General features: G+C 40.9%; 1 protein-coding gene and 1 pseudogene across 1 annotated transcript in view; both read right to left on the bottom strand.

Annotated features, from left to right (window-relative positions):
• The window catches only part of LOC150087468 (uncharacterized), a 128,841-nt gene extending 115,316 nt beyond the window's left edge, over positions 1–13,525 (bottom strand). Inside the window, exon 1 of the mRNA XM_090372087.1 lies at positions 11,852–13,525. Within this exon, the coding sequence (XP_090228213.1) occupies positions 12,058–13,299 (1,242 nt within the window). The 5' untranslated portion in view covers positions 13,300–13,525 and the 3' untranslated portion in view covers positions 11,852–12,057. The remainder of the gene's footprint in view (positions 1–11,851) is intronic.
• A 4,615-nt stretch (positions 13,526–18,140) lies between these two features.
• LOC150087467 (uncharacterized) lies at positions 18,141–19,224 on the bottom strand (annotated as a pseudogene).
• Positions 19,225–20,072: the final 848 nt, after the last annotated feature.

Raw genomic sequence — 20,072 nt, 5'->3', positions numbered from 1 at the left:
CAGAAATTGCACTATTCCCGTTCGGTAGTATCAAGAGTGTATCCGGAATACGCCATTTCCGGAATAACATCTCATCATGGACACCGTTGTGGGCGGAGAAAGGTTGTGGATGAACGTGGCTGTCATGTCGATGAACGTTTGTCTCGCATTGTTTCAGCTAACCGAAGAGCGACAGTGGCTCTCTCTAGGAATGTCTCTTCCAAGATCATCAGGCGATAACTAGAGGCAATAGGTTATGGGAGCCGCCGACCAACCAGAGTCCCATTGTTAACACCACGACACAGGACACTACGCCTCAACTGGGCGAAAGAACAACAGCACTGGACCTTGGATGATTGGAGACGGATCTCCTGGTCCGATGAGTCCAGTATCCAGTTATTTCTAGCTGAGGGAGGGTGCGTATCTGGCGGAAACCGCACGAAGAAATGCACTCGTCATGTCAACAAGGCAGGTGGACGGGCGCTAATGTTCAGGCAGGTGGACGGTGGGGTAATGTCTGAGGCGTGTGCAACTGGCACACGTTGGAGTCTCTGGTACGTTTAGACGCATCTCTGAACAGTCCAGGTTAAGTGTCCATCCTTGCTGGCTATCTGCATCCCTTCATGGTCATCAAGCATCCACAGGGCAATGGACTCTTCCAGCAGTACAATGCGTCTTTGCACAGAGTCGTGGTGACAAGGACATGTTCGAAAAGCATTCCGCAGATTTTATCATCATGGAAAAGACTCCCCGTTCACCGAACATACACCCTGTAGAGCATCTTTGGGATGCTGTGGAAAGGTCCGTTCGAGCTTTGGATCCTCCAACCAGGATTGCGACGGAAGTATGGACAGCGGCGCAGCAAGCACGGATGGAAATACCTGTGGAACGCTTTAGTGAACTAGTGGACTCAATTCCTCGCCGTGTAACTGCCTTATCCGGGGAAAAGGTGGACCTACCCGTTACTAGGTAGGTATTCCATGATTTCTGTCCACTCAGTGTAAACCCCACTACCTATCTTAAAATAGTCGCACGATTTTGATATGAAACTTTTATTTCCATTATCAAAATCATTAATGAAAGTTATAAAAATTAAAAACAAAAAGGATACTGCCACAGAACCCTGAGGACTGCACTCATAATGCTGATCCATCAGTTCATTTTCCATTAATAATCACTTTTTGTTTTCCACAAGCTAACTCATCTCTTGTATCCACTGTTCCAATCTACCTGCAACACCAAACTTAGGCAATGTTGAAATAGGTGTATGTCAAATGCATTTCTAAAACCTAAGTAAATTATATCGAGATTATTTTCTGCATCCAGTTCCTTTGTGGCCACCTCATCATACGTTACGAAAGTTATTACAAGATCTTTTCTTAATAAAACCATCATCAGTATGATATCATTTGTATCAAGGTAACCTTCCCTGCTACTTATTATAGATTCCTCAAGTTTTCCTATCAGAGACGTCAAATTCAGAGGTCATTAGCGTCAGGATCATTCTTCTAACTCTCCTCTGTGCAAGGAAGTATATTTGAACCTGCAAATTTCTTCTTCAGATCTTTCTAACATATCAATTTTGAGGGAGGTGGCAAGAGAGCGCACTGAACCATTGAGGTTAATTATGAAGGCATTATTGGACTCGAGAGAGACTCCTTTGGACTGGAGGAGTGCCAGTGTATCGCAATTAGTACCGAAAGGCTGTTCTTAGAGTGAAATAAGGACCGGTTAATCTGACTTCAGTAGCAGGGAGAACCTTAGAAACAATGATTAAGAGTGCAATCCAAGGACATTTAGATAGAAATGGAATTCTGAAGGACACGCTACATGGTTGTTTTAAGGGAAAATCATGGGTAACTTACCTAGTTAGCTATTATGACACAGTTGCTCATGAGCTGGATGTCGGGAAAATTTTTGACATCGTTTCTTCGGATTTTAGAAAGGCATTTGACTCAGTCACTCATGAGAAGTTAATAAAACCATCATTCTTATGATGGTTTTATTAACCATCATACGGATGATGGTTTTATTAACCATCATACGGATGATGGTTAATGTTGGGATTACTGGAAAGATCGAAGGATGACTGCAAGGTAGAAGGCAAAGGGTTTTGATTAATGGATATTCTTCAGATTGGTGCAATGTCAGAAGTGGGTTCCACTAAGGATCGATTCTTGGACCATGTTGTTTCTCATTTTCATAAAAGACATCGACAAAGGAATAAAATGCGTAATGTCAAAATTTGCAGACGACCTAAAGGTTGGAAGATTCGTTAATGATCAGTGCCAAGAAGCTCTCCTTCAGGATGACTTGAACAGGCTACAAAAACGGTTAGAAAAGTGGCAGCTACGTTTTAATACAGCAAAATTCAAGGTGAACTGGGGAATGGCAACCCAAAATAACTTATATATTTTGTGGGGTTGAATTAAAAACAACAGAGAGAAGAGGCAAAAGATCTCTGAGCTGTGTAAGCATGTATCCAGGAAAGACTATGGTATCTTGTCGATGATTTATTGAACAATAACCCGTGGAGATAGGAAGGCCATAATCACTGTATAAGGCAATTTTAAGACTGCGCTTGGAATGCTGTGTCGAAGTATGGAGACCCCACCTAAAATAGACAATCCTTGAGAAGGTCCAAAGTAGGGCAACGCCCATGGAGGGTGATCGTACGAAGAAAGCCTTCGATTATGTGAGCTACAGAGCTTGGCAATCAGGCTCCTTAGAGGACACCTGATTTAGGTTTTTAATGCCCTAAGAAGGTTTAGTAAAATGAATGAAGGCGAAATTTTCATTGTTATAAAGAATTCCAGGGCTAGGGGCAATAAATTATAATTACAGGGGAAGAGAGGTTTAGACTAGATTTCAGGAAGTTTCTTTTAGTCAGCGTACTGTTGATTACTGGAACAAGCTGCCTCCGAAAGGTGGTTGAGATGAGAGTTTAAAGAAATTCAAAGTTCAGTTGGTTAGTTGCCTATGTGAGGAGGGCAGGGCATAATTTGTCAACTTTCTTATCTACTTGTTCTTGTTTAGCAGGTGCAGCAAACGCCTGTGGCTTCTCTTGCACTATATGGCTAATACTAATACTGACTCAGCCAAGGAATGAAAAAGCCCATAAAAATTCTTCACATTATGGACGGAATTTTAACTGGAGTATTTTTCCCCAATGTGGAGAGGACAACCATTATAACCACTCCACTACCCGTGAATTCAGTATGAAAAATAACATTGAGTATCAATGCACATCAGCACAAAACGCTCATGAGCAGCCAAAAATATCGCGCCATTGGAATCAGCTTAATAAGGCTACTAATATCCGTAGGTGCTGTCAACACCAATCAAAAGGACTATTTTTCTATAGGGTCAAAGGAATACAGATAGCTGGTGACTTCAGTTCCTTGTGCAAGACTGTTAATTAGCGTTGGAGGTATCAATTTTTATTCTTATGTAAAGGCTGGCACACTTCAGTGAAGTTTTTGGAAGGAAGGCTTGTGTCTGACAATATTCCGTGCGCAGCATAAGCATTAGGCTTCCTTGCACCATACCATTACTAATATTAATACTAATACCCCTTCCTAGAGTATCCCAAGTAGGCTTTATTGGACCGAGGTCCAATAAAGGACAGGTCGTCGGGGGGGGGGGGGCTGCGAGTTCTCTTTTCACCTTTGAGCCAGGACATTTTACAAAGGCAGAATACGATGTTAGTCATCTGTAATTATTTCCTGGAAGATTTAGTAATGTGCATCCTTCAGGAAGATTAATCTTTGCCATAGAAAACAGTTGTATTGAAAGAACTGTTGCATAAGATCTTATTTACAGTTCATTACTACAACAATTTTATTCAAAACAATTTATGCCGGAAAGCCGAAAATGCGACCAGAACTTCTTCATCCTTGATGATAATGTGAAGCTTATTGAGGGAAGCGTTTGATATAACTGCTGGAGAAATATGGATGGTAGGCTGTTCTCTGATTTTATGCCAAGGCAAATAAGGTGTAAAGAGTATTAGTAGTAGTCATATAGTGCAGGGAACCCTAGAATTTTGCTGCAGTAGCTAAAGAAAATAATAAAAAAATAAAGCATCCTCATGTAGGTACTTATCCAGCTCACATTTGAACTTCCTCCCCTATCAGCCTCTACTACGCAGGAAAAGGATAGTTAAAAGAGAGAGAGAGAGAGAGAGAGAGAGAGAGAGAGAGAGAGAGAGAGAGAGAGAGAGGAGAAAAATAAGTAAATAAATTAAATAAATAATATGCTTTTTTTTGGAGAAAGAGGGGCTGCTCTACCCTGGGGGGGGGGCAGTTCAGAGAAGCGGAACGCGAGAAAAAAATGTTTTTCATCCAGCATGGGACTAGAAGGGAAAAGGAAGGAGCGCAGAGAAGAGCTACTCCGACTCCAAGGGCAGCCCAACAGTCAGAGCAGAGCGCGAAGAGAGGAGAAGGAAAAAATATATATTAATATTAAAATAAAAAATAAAAAATAAAATAATAATGAGATTATGGGTATTAATTATTGCTGGGTTCAAGTGCTGGGTTAGCGTTGGCCAGCAGGGTATGACGCCTTGAAAAGACAGCCTTGGCAAACTGCTGGAAGGAGAAGAGGTTCTCAGGGTATTGGATGAGTTGCTCCAGTTAGTCAGTTTAAAAGCTAGAGACAGTTGTCTTTAGTTGTTCACGTTGTTCTTCATATAAATCACATTCGAAAAGGATATGGAACTAGCTTTCTCTGTTGCCACAGATGCAAAGATCTGTATTGTTCAATCCCAGTTGGTGGAGCTTGTCATTTTGAACCGTGGCCGGTGACAATGTATGTAGTTTCCAGACTCAATGAAAACCATGAGATGGTGCTTTTAGCTGTTGCCAAAGTTACCATCGGGAGGAATTTTTTAGTTACTGCTCCAGTGGTAGAGGTGTCCCATATGGTCTGCCACAGATTGAGGAGTTCAGTGTAACATCTAGTCTTTTCTCACTTGACGTCATTATCGAGATTCAGCTCTATGTCAAGTATGGAGGTCGGGATTCTTTTCTTTAGTCGAAAGCAGAGGCCTCGGAAGGTCACAGCCAAATCCAGCGGGATTGTCCCCACGACTTGAATGGCCGCCTTGGACACAGTGCGGCAGAACCGATGGGTGGCAAGGATCATACTTCTTTGTATTGATTGGAGTTTCTCTCGCATTTTTACTCAGGAGTATCCTGCGAGACAGTTCCCACTCACACCTCGAAATCCTAACTATGGATCCGGTGAATTTCTTGACTTTTGCATTCAAGTGCTGGAGGTGGGGAAGAAATGACAACTTGTGGTCTATAACTACTCCTAGGACTTTAGTTTGCAGGACAAGTGGTAACGGAGTGCCATCGATCCTGGCCCGAAGTCAAGCTTCGGGTCAGGATCGATGGCACTTTCTGATGTCAAGCTTCGTTTTAAAGATGATCATATTAGATCTTGCTGGATTAATATGGAGTTTGTGCAGTCTCGCCCAGGAAGATAGATGGTCGAGGACAAGCTGAGCATTCATCTCAATAACTGAGCGATATCGACCTGAAACAGTGATAGCTAGGTCATCTGCGAAGGCTATTATTTTTGTGTTTTAAAATTCATTGCTGAGCCAACTTTGTAGGACCATGTTCCAAATTAGGTGACCCAAGACCGAATCCTTGGGACACCCCCTATGAACAGGCCTGGAGACCTGTTTATGATTGGATTTGACAATAATGGTGGGTTCAGTAAAGTAATTTCTGAAAAAGCTTGTATAGATTTGCCGGACAATCTGCTTGACGGAGGCATTGAAGGGCATTATCCCACCATACTCTGTCGAAGGCGTCTTCAAAGTCGACGAACACAGCCAGCTCATTTTTAGACTGGGCTGTCTCCAGATGAAGGACTAGGTCAGAAAGGGCCTCCTCACTGCATCGACTCGGGGTGAAGCCATATTGTGAAGGGGATATCAAGTATTTTAACAGTAGAAGGTTTGTAACCCTGTAGGACATCAGTCCCTCAAAGATTTTCCCAAGGTTGGCCAGCAGGACAATGGGCCTGAAGGACCTGGGTCCAGTCAGTGGTTTGTTGGGTTTGGCGATGAGACGAAGAAGGGCCACCTTCCAAGCCTTAGGGAACCGAGAGGAGTAGAAGGAGGTCAGGTTTTAATTTAAAGAATCATTGGATGAAGACATTCAATTCCAGGACATTTTTTATTATTTATCTTTTTGAGCACTGTCTCTATTTCAATCATCTTAAATGGGTCAGCATTGTCAGGTGGGTTGTATGCAGCGTTCTGTCACCTAATGGTCTGATGTTCTGGCAGGTCTTCTGAGGCATCGTCATGGGGAAAGAGTTTGTCCAGAACTGTATTAATTGAATCAGCCCAACTGGTGGTTTCAGAAGCACCCGTTTGAAATGTACCGAATACATCTGGAGTAAAGGTTTTAGCTCTAGCCATCTTGTAGAGGAGACCCCAGGGGTTAGCATTGCCCGATTCGTTCACAAAACAGATCCAAGTTTTTTTTTCATTTGAGATGCCCTCTAAAGTCTCTGATTTCCACGCTCTGTAGCTCACATATTCGAAGTCTTTCTTCATATCAAGAACCTAGATTTTTTTTTCAGGTTTTGTTCCCATAATTGGACACAACTTTCCAAGTGCTATCTTACAATTGATATATACAGTGGGATTATGAACTCCTTTCTCTACAAGCAAATGTTCGATAAATAGAACACAATGAACCTTCGTTGCCGCCCATCTACAATGCACGGAGAACCTCATATCCTAACCCTTCAAACCCCTTTTTAATTGAACTCCACGAAACGTATAAATTTTATGGGACTGCTATTGTACAAGTGTAAGGGCTTGCATATTCTGACCATCCTTATCCGAATCTTATCCAAAACTTGAAGAGGTACTGCTTGGCGCTGATCATTAATAACTTCGGATATTGATATCATACCCTGTATACCTTTGTCAACGTTATTTAAAAAAACCAGAACCAACAGTGGTCCCAATATCAATTCTTGATGAACCTTACGCTAACACTCTCCCAATCTGGAGTAACCATTATTCACATCCCTTTGCCTCCTGTAATTCAACAAGTAATCGCCACCCTGAAATCGGCTATGGCTCTTACCCCTAATCATGACACATTTCAGCTTATAGAGCACCCTCTAGTAAGGGACTGAGTCAAATACCTTGCTGAAATATCCAAATAAATAAATACGAAATTATTTATTTCCATGATTTCCCTCACCAATGAAATCTAGACTGTCTGGTCTGTAGATCTTCACTTCGCTCTTAGAACCATCTTTATATACAGTACATTGGCGATATGCTGGCAGTGTTCCATCCAAAGGAATTTTTCCCGATTCCAGTGAAGTCCTCATAATTAATCTTAATGGTTTAATGCACTTTTTAGCCACCTAGTTCAAAATTACTGGATATATGCCAACAAACCCAAGGTGCCTTGCTTGCCTTTAGGCTCAATCGTTTTTCTAATAAATAATCTGCAATTTCAATATAGTTAACTGCTCAGCTTGACTCTTATTGAAACTGGACCCACATATTTGCATTTCACAAAAACGCATGGATGCGCACGAGTCTTCATTTGAATTTACACCAGTTACTCAATCTACATACATGACTTTTATTTTATTTTTAAATAAATAGTTAATATCTGGGCAGTAGTGCATTGCTTTTAGGACAAATATTTCTTATTTTGGGACACCCTTTGGATACGTGGGCACAACCAAATACATGTAAGCATCGCCAACTAGAGGTCCGAATATACCAAAATCCGAATCCCATCTGAGAAAGGGTAAATAAAATGATCTCTGAACCTTTTTAATAAATATAAAAATGAGTCATTAGACAGTAATATATTGAACATTTAGATAAAATTACCAGTTAGATATTTCTATTTTTAACTTTTTTATGTTCTATCTCTCTCTCTCTCTCTTTCTTCGTACAGAAGTCAATTCTATGTAAAATCAATTGCTCATGTGTAATGCACCCTCCAGCTACTTTTCCTAAAGAGCGTAGGTTTATCCATAAGAAACTTATGCTGCCTAGATGTATTGCATCTATGTATGTATGGAAATTGAAATCGAATCCGAATGAGATATCAATATTAAAGAAATTACGAGAGAGAGAGAATATTGAATTTCTTATTGATTCTCAGGAGAAGAAGACCTTAAGCAATTACAGTGGGGGTGGTGACGATGACGCTGTTTCTCAAATAAATAAAATAAATAATACCGTAGCTTCTGAACCGAGAAAACTAGGCGATTCTTTAACATAGTCATCTGATCCATAAACTTACACATCTCTAACGGTGCACAACTTGGGAAAGAAAACAAACAAGAAAAAGGAAGATGAATGAAGAAACGGATGAACATAAAAATAGAAAGAGAAAATAAAGAGAGAGAGAGATTTTGGAAAAAGAGAGAAAATTTGGATAGAAAAATAGATAGAGAAAGAAAGGAGAAAAAATAAAATAGTATGAGAGAGAGAGAGAATGTGAAGACAGGGAAACAGAAAAGAGGGTCTGAGAGAAACAGAAAAAAGGAGAAAATTTAGTAAAGAGGGATCAAGTAGATGAAGAGAGAATGTAAAAAGAGGAAGATGGAAGATATGGAGTGAGAGAGGGAAAGTGAGAAAAAGGGATGTGTGTGTGTGTGTGAGAGAGAGAGAGAGAGAGAGAGAGAGAGAGAGAGAGAGAGAGAGAGAGAGAGAGAGAGAGAAATAATTGAAGCAAAGAGAAAGGAGGAAAGAGTAGAGCAGAAAAAATGTACGAGAGCGAAAAAAAGTTTTTCGAAAGAAAGTAAAAACCTTTTTCGATTTCTCTGACAGGCACGAGAGAAATCGAAAGAGGTGAAAGAGAGAGAGAGAGAGAGAGAGAGAGAGAGAGAGAGAGAGAGAGAGAGAGAGAGAGAGAGAGAGAAAGGAGAAATGGGAAAAACAGAAGGAAGAATAGGAATGTGCCAAATGAAATAGTAAATATGCGAAAGAGAGAGAAAAGGAAGGCAGATGACGAATAAAGAGGTGATGATATGAACTGTGACCGAAAGAGCAAGCGACAAGACAAAGGAAAGACAACAGAGAGAGAGAGAGAGAGAGAGAGAGAGAGAGAGAGAGAGAGAGAGAGAGAGAGAGAGAGAGAGGTAAATAGAAAGAGGAAGAAGAATGGGGAAAGGCCAAAAGAAATAGTAATGTATGCGTCAGAAGAGAGACTAAATGAAAAAAACGAAAAGAAAAATAATGGGAAAGAGCAGAGTGAAATAGTAAATATGAGAGAGAGAGAGAAATGGCAAGGCAGAGAAACAGAAAGAAAAGAAGGAAGGAAAATGTTAGAAAATGAGTCTAAGAAAGAGAGAGAGAGGGAGAGAAGAAAGAGGGAAAGACAGATGACAAAGAAAGAGGTGGTACGAATTGTGAGAAACAGCAAGCAGCGAGAGAAAGGAAGAGAAAGCAACAGACAGATAGAGAGAGAGATTATGAGAGATATACGAAGAAAACAAACGGCCCAATATTTCTGTATGAAAAAACGAACGAATAAATCGTTATCGATTGACTGCGTGAACATAAATGTTGTCATTCGAAATATATGCAGAAACAGTGATGGCTAACGTTTATTGAAAGGCAGGAGAAGCTCACAATTAGATTTGATCCGAATGTTTCTGTCAATTGAAGGGCGCGCAATAATTACTCGAAAAGAGTAGGGCCGGCTCAGCAGAAATATGAAAAATGAACTATTCAAGCACTTCCCAATTTCATCCTTTTACGAGCTTATTCATACATAAACAATTTCATACTTGGCTGACTGGGATGCGGCTGAGCTGATTAAGCATTTGATCATTTTCATATCGAAACTGCGGAGATGCGGGCTTTCAATTTCCGTTTCGCCGTTATTTTAAATCATAAAATAATGAATTTGACGAGGCGACGAACACGGAAACTCGAGGTATTAAAGCGAAATTAGTTTCATGTTATTAAAGTTAGGAGGGAGCTCCAAGAATACGATGCGAATCAATCATTAAAGTTGCGGACGGAATTTTCTTGCGAAATTATTTCAACTTATCCGCGCTAAGATTACGGCATCGTGACTGCGTCGGCCGAAAATTCATTTACGGGTTTCCGACAATTTTACTTTGCATTGTCTCCAGGTTTACATCAGTGAAAAAGCGATTTTCCAAATTACTTACCTATTTATATTATAAATCAGGAGAAGCCTACTTTATTTATTTGTTTATCTAAGTTTAGATGCTTGCTCAAGATCTTCATCGCCTGTGAGGTGGCGTCCCTGCACGGTTGTGAACCCTTGCAGTGCTGCCATTTTGTTTCCATTGTTTAATTTAAAATATTCATAATCTGCATCTGTGTCTACCTCTCGATATTTCCTTCAGTTCTGTGAGTTTATTATTTTTCACATGGAATAGGAAGTTACCATTTAAATACCATTGAAATAATACCATAATAGCATTGAAATCTGGTTCCAACAGGATGGAGCAAGATTATAGAATGGGTCTTGCTCATTGGAGCTTTTGAAGGAAATATTCTCAGAACCTTGAACCTGAGGACCTATCTTGGAAACTTGAAACCTATCTTGGAACCTTAAAATCTGCGATCCTATCATGGAACCCTGAAATGTGAGAATCTTGGAACCTTTCTTCCTCCGACTCAAACCCACGTGACTATTTTCGATGGGGATATCCCAAAGATTGTTTCCACTAATCCTTGCATAGCCAATGATTTGAAAGAGGAAATCTCGAAAGAAACGCATTAAATCCCCAAGGTTGAAATCTCTTTAATGATTTCTCATAAGCAACTTAGAGGGTTCGATGAATAAAAACACATTATCACCGGACGTGAACCAATTCTTCCATGCAGTGATTGTTGATTCACTGAGGGATCTGATATAAAATCATCCTAGTTGAATTCAATTGTATAACTCATCTGGATGATCTTGGACGTTGTGTTCCTAAACCTTCCAGCTTCGGATCATTGTCTTTTATAGTCCATCATTCGAACTTAGAACTTCCCCCAGAGTCCATTTTCTACAACCAACATACCCTGGAACGCTCCAGAAAAATCTTAATTGTGGTGTAATCAATACAATTTGCTTCTTAACTTTTTGAGGCGAGTGTATTTAGTTTTGATAACAGAAACTGCTGACTGTGACTGATAACCACATATACCTACCTCAACTGAAAACGTTAGTTGGTTGGTGTTTTATAGCGCAAAGGCAACTAAGGCCTATATACACCACACTGAAAAGTAAATATAACAGAATCGCTTTTTCGCAAATAATAGGAAGAATAGAAAAATCAAATCCAGGAAGATTTAATTTTTCTATTGATATTCTTTCATAAATATAAAAGATTTATTCTTTTTACTTAACTAAGAAAACCATGTTTTTCTTCGATACTTAAATGGCGTAAAAGAAATCTTTCTGTCCACAAACAGAATAACCAGGTGAATAAACAAAGGAGTAGCCATTTGCCAGCTGCTGGAACAAACAAACCCAACTACGCTTTCTCAGTAATTATGCAAATTTGCAGCCAATAGCTCAGGGTGTGGTCTTGTTCGATCTAAGTAAGGGCGTAATGAAGATACTTATGGGATGATTTACAACCCAAAAAGGAAGTTGCAAGCAAATCCCTCGATAAAAGAAGTTAGCCACCTTGCGAGAAACTCGGTTAGTATTAACTAACTCATCCCCAATATGTTAACTAAGATAGGGGTGTAAATATACAAGGGATATCTGTGTATCCCTGAAGGATTTGAGTTGTTTCGAGCGATCTGGTTTTGTAAGATTAGTATATTTGGTCTTAACAGAGTGAATTGGACATAATTGGTGGTGTTTTGGTTCAAAGAGTTGAGACTCACCTTTGAGAGGGTAATCCAGTCGGAACGACCACTTCAGTGTCACGTGATATTTAAAGATGAGGGAGAGACGACAACACGAATTACATCTGAGAAAAAGGTTGCAGAATCCTCAGATTGTTCGACAGGTATCCATTTATTCGTACACCGTTGCTGCATTATCTCGGGTCAGCCCTAGTAACTACCCCACACAACACGCTTTACGACCACTACGTAAACATGGCTTCTGTCTGTCCGTCCAGACCCCTTCCGCCATCCAGGGCTCCCTGTCTCATTAAAGGGAACCTCCTACTACTGTCTCTTTTCAGTAAGGGAACTGCAGTCTCCCTCCTTGGATCTGGTCCAAACACTGGGCTACACCTGCCTAACAGGGGCATCTCCTGTTCAGTCTCATCCAAGTCTCTGTCCCCAACAAACTGACGCACTGCTCTGGCCAGCTCTCCTGGGTCAGAGATGTCACTGTCTGAGAGTCCGTCACTTTCCATAGAAGCCAAATGACGGGGTTCCACTTGAACCCTGACTGTGATGGGGCAGTTTGTAAGATAAACCTCCATGTCCATCGAGGCAAGAGAGGAACGCCTTGGGGTGTCGTCGCAGCCATCCGGATCCGAGATCTCGATATCTTGAGGGGACGGCATGAATTCGTCAAACTGTGGGCTTGTTGGCTTCTTTGGTCTCAAGGGTGGGGAACAACATTTTTTAGGGGAAATAGGCAAAGTGGGCTTGTATTCCTTACTGGGTCCGTTCGGTATGAGCACCTGTAGCACCTGGGGCTCCATAAACGTTCCGCCCCCTTTATCCTGGGTAATTGGGATGATGGGGTTCCTCACTAACTCTGGGGTCATCATCTGAGGAACGCACAAATACGGTCCGCTGGTGGAAGGCCCGTTCAGCTTCTCTTTGACCTTTTCGTCCAACAGGTGATCGGCCATCATGATTCCTTCTGACTTGCGCTGGTCCTTCATTGGCACGACCTTTGCCCCGGTGTCATGACCTTCAAAAGTCATCACACACGCGGCGACGATCACAAAACCCCCCAGACCCATGATCACCGGACCCACGTATGTGAGATTGTGCAGGTGGTATTGGCGATCCTCATCTACCACCTCCACGGTCCGATTGCCCTCCTGAACATGATCCGTAGACAACCTCCCGGCGTAGAAGCCCACCACGGACATCGCCGTCCCTATGATCAGCAGGACCATTCCCCCGCTGAGGGCTTTGCATGCGGCCCACAAACATTGCCTCGTGAACTTGTTCCGCACGCTCTGAAGGGTGCTTTCCTTTTCCTTATCCTTATCTTGCTCCTTCTTTAACTGGTTCTGATGCGCCGTAATCGGCTGGTGTGACCCCGCTCGTGGCCGACCTTTCCCCAACGCTGCCGCAGGACCTGATGCTCGTCCGGTATTCTGCTGACGCAGTTGGCGCCCGATCACCGCCGCGCTGTTCATGACAGGTTATACAGTAAAGAAAGTCGACACACAAAATACGAAAACACCACAGAGTACTAACTTTTTTTTACGCCGAAATTTTTTGCCGGAGAAGAGGGTCAGAGGTCACGTCAGGAGGTACTGCGTTTTACCTCTTTCGACGGGAGTTGGTGCAGGCTGTCATGTTCAAAACTTGGGCAACTGCTGCTTCTAAACTCTTGAGAACAGAAAGATGTCGGCTGAAGAAATGTGCATTTCGGCCATCCTATTGGGCAGCGATCGCTCCAACTCCTGCCTCGAAAGACTCTCAGCTGTCGGTGGCGCATGCGCACTCCGTCAAGTGAGACGGGTTCATTTGTACAAACGAGGGGAAGACGAGCAGTGGCTGGGAGGGACCGAAAAACAAAGTTGATTAGAATCGGGGGGCGTGAATAATTGGCGAGACCCACGGGGGTGAAGAAGGGAACATGACGACCCCGGGATAACCTTCGATCGCAGAACAGACGCTCCTTTATTGGAGATAACGCGGAGAAGGAGAATTTTCGAGGCGATTGCCATCATAGCTACCGGCAGCAGATTCCAGAGAAAAATCAATATGGGCAGAGACAGCATCGCGACCACACTCACATACCTGACTTGTCCATGTTTGGTGACACTTCCGACTTGCCCATCACTCTGATATTTGACCGGCTGCTGTTTCAGCGTTCCCCACCTGCAGCAGATTCGACTAAAAATAAAAACATTCGGGTCGATCTCACGGAGTATCATTCACTTCTGCCAACGCTCGGCACTGTACTTCTCGCAAAGATAAATAGAAATCTCTTTATTTGGATGTCCGTTATCTTCGGGGGTCAAAGGGGTGAATACAAGACACCAGAAGCCCCCTCTGAAGATGACGCGCAACTTTAACCCATTGTTAAACAGTGTTAATAAATCAGTAAGCTCCTATTCCTTCTGCTGGCTAAATCATAACTGAAAGACTTTAAACAAGTACTGATCGGTGGAGTCTGCTCTAAAATAGCAGATCGACAACAGCTAACCTCAACACGCTTCCGAACCTCATTAACTATTATAATAACCGTTAGCGAGTATCTTTCCTACGAAATAATATGAAGGATCATTTCTCCAAAGTATACTTGAAAGTTTAGGTTGTGCCTCGCGTGGCGCCATCTACCGAATACTGGTGATATTTAAAATATTGAATCATTCAATTTAAGAAATGTAAAAATAATGGTAGACTCTAGTGACTTTGCAGCTTTTTAAAGGTTTATAAATAACTGCGTAATTAATGTTTTTAATTAAAATGGCTTTTTTCCTGGCTTATAATTTATTTTCACAATGAGCCCAATTGAACATGATGACCTTTACGAGAACCCATCGTAATAATTAGACACTCCCTATAGTGCTCCAATTCCTCCCCCTCCCCCCGCTATTACCTAGCAACTTGGATACAATGGAAAATAAATGACCTTGTCGAGTCCGGAAAGCAGAAACATTTTCTATTTTAAACAAGCATCCATCTGTCAAAGGAGAAATAGCTGTTGAACCAGATAGAAAGATTTATCTGAAGATGTCTGAAAGAGCAAGACGATCATTTTGTTTATTCTTTCGCTTCTGCTATCTGAAAAAGCCCATCCTCTCTGCATTAACTTGATTTATGAAATCCTACCATCTTCAGTTTATTTTGAATAAACCATCTATAAAGATGCTGGTCGGAAATGTTTTTCCACTTTTGTTTTTTCTTTTAAATCGGATACACTAAATTTAGAAGTTAAAATAGCCCATTAATGCATATTAACCGATTAAATTTAAACCTGGAGACATTTTTTTAAATATCTACACTCCTCGCAAAAAAAATTGTCGACATCTTAAAAAGATGACATTTTTTTTGCGAGAACTGTAGATCTAAAACAACAACAACTTTTTAAATTATTGAAGGATAACTGGTGTTTTCGAATTTCTTGGGAGTTTATTATTAATTTCTTCTCTCTTTCCTTTAATAGAGAGATTTCTTTGTCTATGATTTTTCCATTTCAATGTTAAAAGCAACAGATTTCAAAACAACGGAATAAATATTACTAAGTGACTTGCGCCCTCTTCATGACAGAACAGGAACCACCTAATTTCTTGTAAATAAAGTATAATTGCTTCCTTAAGTGTTTCCTTATCTTTCCTTACAAATCCTCTGCTGGTCTTACATAATCATTAATGACATGTCTTATGTGGCGCCATCTATTGATGAAACGTTAAGTTTTCCTGGACGTGTTGAATGCATTATTAAAGAGATTACTCGCAAAAGTTTGGAATATTATTATGGACGATTTATGTACACCCGTTGCCAAAATAATTCATTCCATACCCAAATAAAAATAGTAATTTTTCTTGAATATTATTTTTTTTTACTGCTAGTGTACACGGCATCGAAACAGCAGTAAGAAAATAGAGAGAAGAAAAAAGGAGAGAAATAACTCCACAAACAAAAATCAAACATTAAAACCAAGCCACTTCGTCTGCAGTAAGAGAGAGAAAGAGAGAGAGAGCTGACTGTATTGCTTGCGTGTGAAAGAAACGCAAAACTTTCTCCATTATTAATGATGCAGCTATCACCCTGAAAAAGTATCCACGACTCCACATTATCTTTCGAACCAAGTGCCGAGATTAGTCCAAGAGGAGTATCTCTTTCTTCCTCTCTGCACTCAATGGATATCACAAAGCGGTTTTCTTCCATCGGTTTTTCTCTGACAAATTACCCCAATGATTAGATTATATGGTCCCTTACGCTCGCAAATGTATAATAAAACGTAAAATAAAAGACTAACGTCACGTGGATGGAAAAAAATTACAATACATTGAAAATCATGAATGCTTTTCATAAACCAGTTCTGAAGTTAACTTTATTTTATTGTCAGAATTTGTCTGCGATCCCTCTCTATGCTCTCCATGGCAACCACATGTTTTATTCCTCACTGGAGACTAGTGGAAAAGATCTCTCTCTCTCTCTCTCTGTTTCCAACTTGACTTTTATCGTTTTTTTGAAACATTTACCATTTTCATTACCATAGCAACCCAAGATCGTGTTTGTACATGTCTAAGAACAATCATTATTATGAAGTTTCCTTCCAGTGAAGGTGTGAAGGCCTTGATTTTCATCATGAGCGTAGAATGAGGAATCTACAGTTACAGCTATTTATCATTTAAGGAAGATCGCGAACGCGTGGATAACGAAGCACAAAAAGCAAACTCAGCTACTGTATTGAATGTTGTTAAAATCGGGCGACTGATAAATGGTGTAGCAGAAGAATAATTCAAGACTCTTTAGGCAGAAGAATAATTCAAGACTCTTTAGGCAGAAGAATAATTCAAGACTCTTTAGGCAGAAGAATAATTCAAGACTCTTTAGGCAGAAGAATAATTCAAGACTCTTTAGGCAGAAGACTTGGTCTTCTGCCTAAAGTCTTGAGTCTTCTGCCTCAAGAGTCCTTGCTTTCTCCATTCGATTCCGTCCACTGGAACGTGAACTTTTCTTCCCCATTTCCTTATAAGTTCGATTTATTAATTCTAAACAATGATTTCCATTTATTGACTCTATACAATTTCAATTCCTTTTGTGCTCCAAAAGAGTGTCCAGAAGGAAGAAAATTCCGGGTCAAATAACAATATGAAAAAAATGGAAATAAATTCCTCACGATCTGAACGATTAAAAAATAAATTCTAGGTTAATGATCTCGAACCTCATTCCACCTTTACTTTCATTTTCTCTCTTTCCCTTCCCCATTCTCCTCTGTCTCGCTTTTCTATTTTTTTCCCTATTTCCTCCTTTTGTTCCGTTATATTTCTCATCTTTCTCTCTAATTTGCTTATCAACCCTATTTCTCGCTCTCTTTCTTACCCCGCTTTTTCTCGCTCTCTTTCTTACCCCGCTTTTTCTTTCTCTTTCTTCTTCTCTTCTTGTTCGTTTGCTTTCTCTCCTTCATCTTCTTTCTCCCACTCTTTTCATCTCCCTCATTTTCTCACCGTCTCTCCATTTTGTTTCTTACTCTCTCTTCCCTGCCCTCACGGGTAGTACAGTTCGGGGGTGACGGGAGAATTTTTATGGGCCTTTTTTCACAACGTGGCTGAGTTAGTCGGTCTCGAGTGAGGGTACAACGTTTTTTTCTCCCGCAAATTCGTGTTTTTCATCCAGAAAACAGCAAATCGACCATGGAAGGCATGCAGTTTGCAGATATATTGTATACGGCGCAATACGGCCTAAGTTGCAGTTGAGCCCCTACAACAAAACAACCGCTCTTCTCTCCCGTTTTTATCCCCACTGCGCTACTTTCTCGTTCTGTCTCTTACTGAATCGTCATATCTCTTTCTCCCTCTCTCTCTCTTTTCCCCCCTTTTTCTCACTTTCTCTATTCCTTGCTCTGTCTTTCCTTCTCAGTCTATCTCCATCCGTCTTTGTTTCTCTCCTTCTCTCTTTCTCTCTCTTTCTTTCTATCATTTTCTCTCATTCTCTTATCCTTCTCTCTTTTACCCCTTTCCTTCTGTTTCCATCGCTCTATTTCACTGTCGACCGCTCTCCATTTTTATCACTGTCTTTGTTTCTCTGGTTATATATGTCTGTTTCTCTCGCTTTCTTTCTTTCTGTGATTTTCTCGCTTCCTTTCTTTCTTTTTCTAGCTTGATTTCTTTCTGTCTCGCCCTACTCCGTTCCCTCCTTTTCTTTCTTTCTCTCTCTCTTTCTTTCTTTCTCTCTCTCTCACTCTCGCTCTCTCCACTTCTTTCATTCTGTCTCGCTCTTTATTACTTTCCCTGTCTCATTCTTGCTGTCATCTGTTTACCGCTCTCTTTCCTCCTGTTTCTCTCATTCTCTCTGTTTACGGCTCTTTCTGTTTCTCTCGCTCACCCTGGTTCGCTCTTTCTCTCCTCTCTATGTTTCGCTCGCATTGTCTATCTTTGCTTCTCTCGCTCACCCTGGTTCGCTCTTTCTTTTTTTCTCTCTCCCTCTCTCTCTCTGTATCTATCTGTTTCTCTCGCTCTCCTTGACTCGCTCATTTTCTTTCTCTCTCCCTTTCTCTGTTCTTTTTCTCTCTCTATTTCTCTCGCTTTCCCTAGTTCGTTTTTTTTCTGTTTTCACTCTCTCTCTCCCTACTTCTCTCGAATTCTCTATCTTTGTTCCTCTCGCTCTCTCCCTTGCTCTTTGTCTCTATACGCCCTGAATGTTATTCTCTCTTCATCTGTCTCTCTCTCTGTCTCTCTCCAATTCTCCGTTCCTTTCTCATTCACTGTTTCTCACACTCTGTCAGTTTTCCTCTCTCTTTCTATGTCAGTTTCTCTCTCTTTCTTTGTCATTCACTGTTTCATTCTTTCTCACATTCTGTCAGTTTTCCTCTCTCTCTTTCTATGTAAGTTTCTCTCTCTCTCTCTCTCTCTCTCTCTCTCTCTCTCTCTCTCTCTCTCTCTGTCATTCACTGTTTCTCTCATTCTTTTTCCCAGTTTCCCTCTCGCTTTCACTTGTTCTCTTAGTTTCTCTCTCTCACTCTCTTTCCTTTTTTCTCTCTCTCTCTTTGTCATTCACTGTTTCTCCCTCTTTTTCATTTACTGTTTCTCTCATTCTTTCTCACATTTTCTCTGTTTCCCTCTGGCTTTCTCTTGTTCTCTTAGTTTCTCTCTGTTTCTCTTAGTTTTTCTCTCTCTCTTTGTCATTTACTGTTTCTCACATTTTCTCTTAGTTTCTCTCTCTCTCTCTCTCTCTCTCTTTTTCTTTTAGTTTCTCTCTCTCTCTCTCTCTCTCTCTTTTTCTCTTAGTTTCTCTCTCTCTCTCTCTCTCTCTCTCTCTCTCTCTCTCTCTCTCTCTTAGTTTCTCTCTTCTCTCTCTCTCTCTCTCTCTCTCTCTCTCTCTCTCTCTCTCTCTTTGTCATTCACTGTTTCTCCGTCTTTTTCATTTACTGTTTCTCTCATTCTTTCTCACATTTTCTCTTAGTTTCTCTCTCTCTCTCTCTCTTTCCTTTTTTCTCTCTCTTTCTCTTAGTTTCCCTCTCTCTCTCTTTCCTTTTTTTCTCTCTCTCTTTCCTTTTCTCTCTCTCTCTCTCTTTCCTTTTTTCTCTCGCTTTCCTTCTTCCCTTTCTAGTTTTCTCTTTCTCTCGCTTTCTTTCTTCTTCCCTCTCTCTCTCTCTCTAGTTTTCTCTTTCTCTCATTCTCTCTCTCTCTCTCTCTCTCTCTCTCCCCCTTTTCTCGCTTTCCTCTGTCTCTCGCTCCCTCTCATTACTTCTGTCTGCCTCTCTCTCTCTTTCTTTTTATGTTTCTATTACTTTCGTTTTCTCCTTTTTCCTCAGTTTATCTCTCTCATCCCCCTGCTTCCCCTTTTTACTTGGACACCCAATAAATTTCGATTTTTATTGTACGTTCATCGAGCCAACCATAATTTTTCTTTTTTTTAGAGGGTTCCCTTCTGCCACGAGAATTTTCAACATTCACAATATAATAAAGAAATGGTTTGCCCCACTCAGATAATAATGAATATAAAACTTGAGCGAAACTAATTCGTTGATGCGGCCATAAAATTAGAGGCGGACTTAAATAATGATTTACCGTAATATTTCCGCTCATCGTCCCGTAGGAAATTTGTTGCGGAAAGCGGAATAAATGTCAAAAGTAACAGTTACCTGAAAGCGGAATTTAGAAGAAAAGGGCCGAATGAAACGTGTTTATGACCCATAAACCCATTGTAATATTCCGCGCGCACATATCCGTACATTTGCCGGCATAAAACGCCCCAGTGACGCGAATTTCGTAACAAAAGTGCACCG

This window comes from Mastigoproctus giganteus, chromosome 4 (assembly GCF_048544385.1).
Source record: "Mastigoproctus giganteus isolate SK-2022 chromosome 4, ASM4854438v1, whole genome shotgun sequence".
NCBI classification, from domain to species: domain Eukaryota; kingdom Metazoa; phylum Arthropoda; class Arachnida; order Uropygi; family Thelyphonidae; genus Mastigoproctus; species Mastigoproctus giganteus.
Note: the sequence above shows the minus strand (reverse complement) of the source record. Positions and strands in the feature narration are given on the sequence as shown.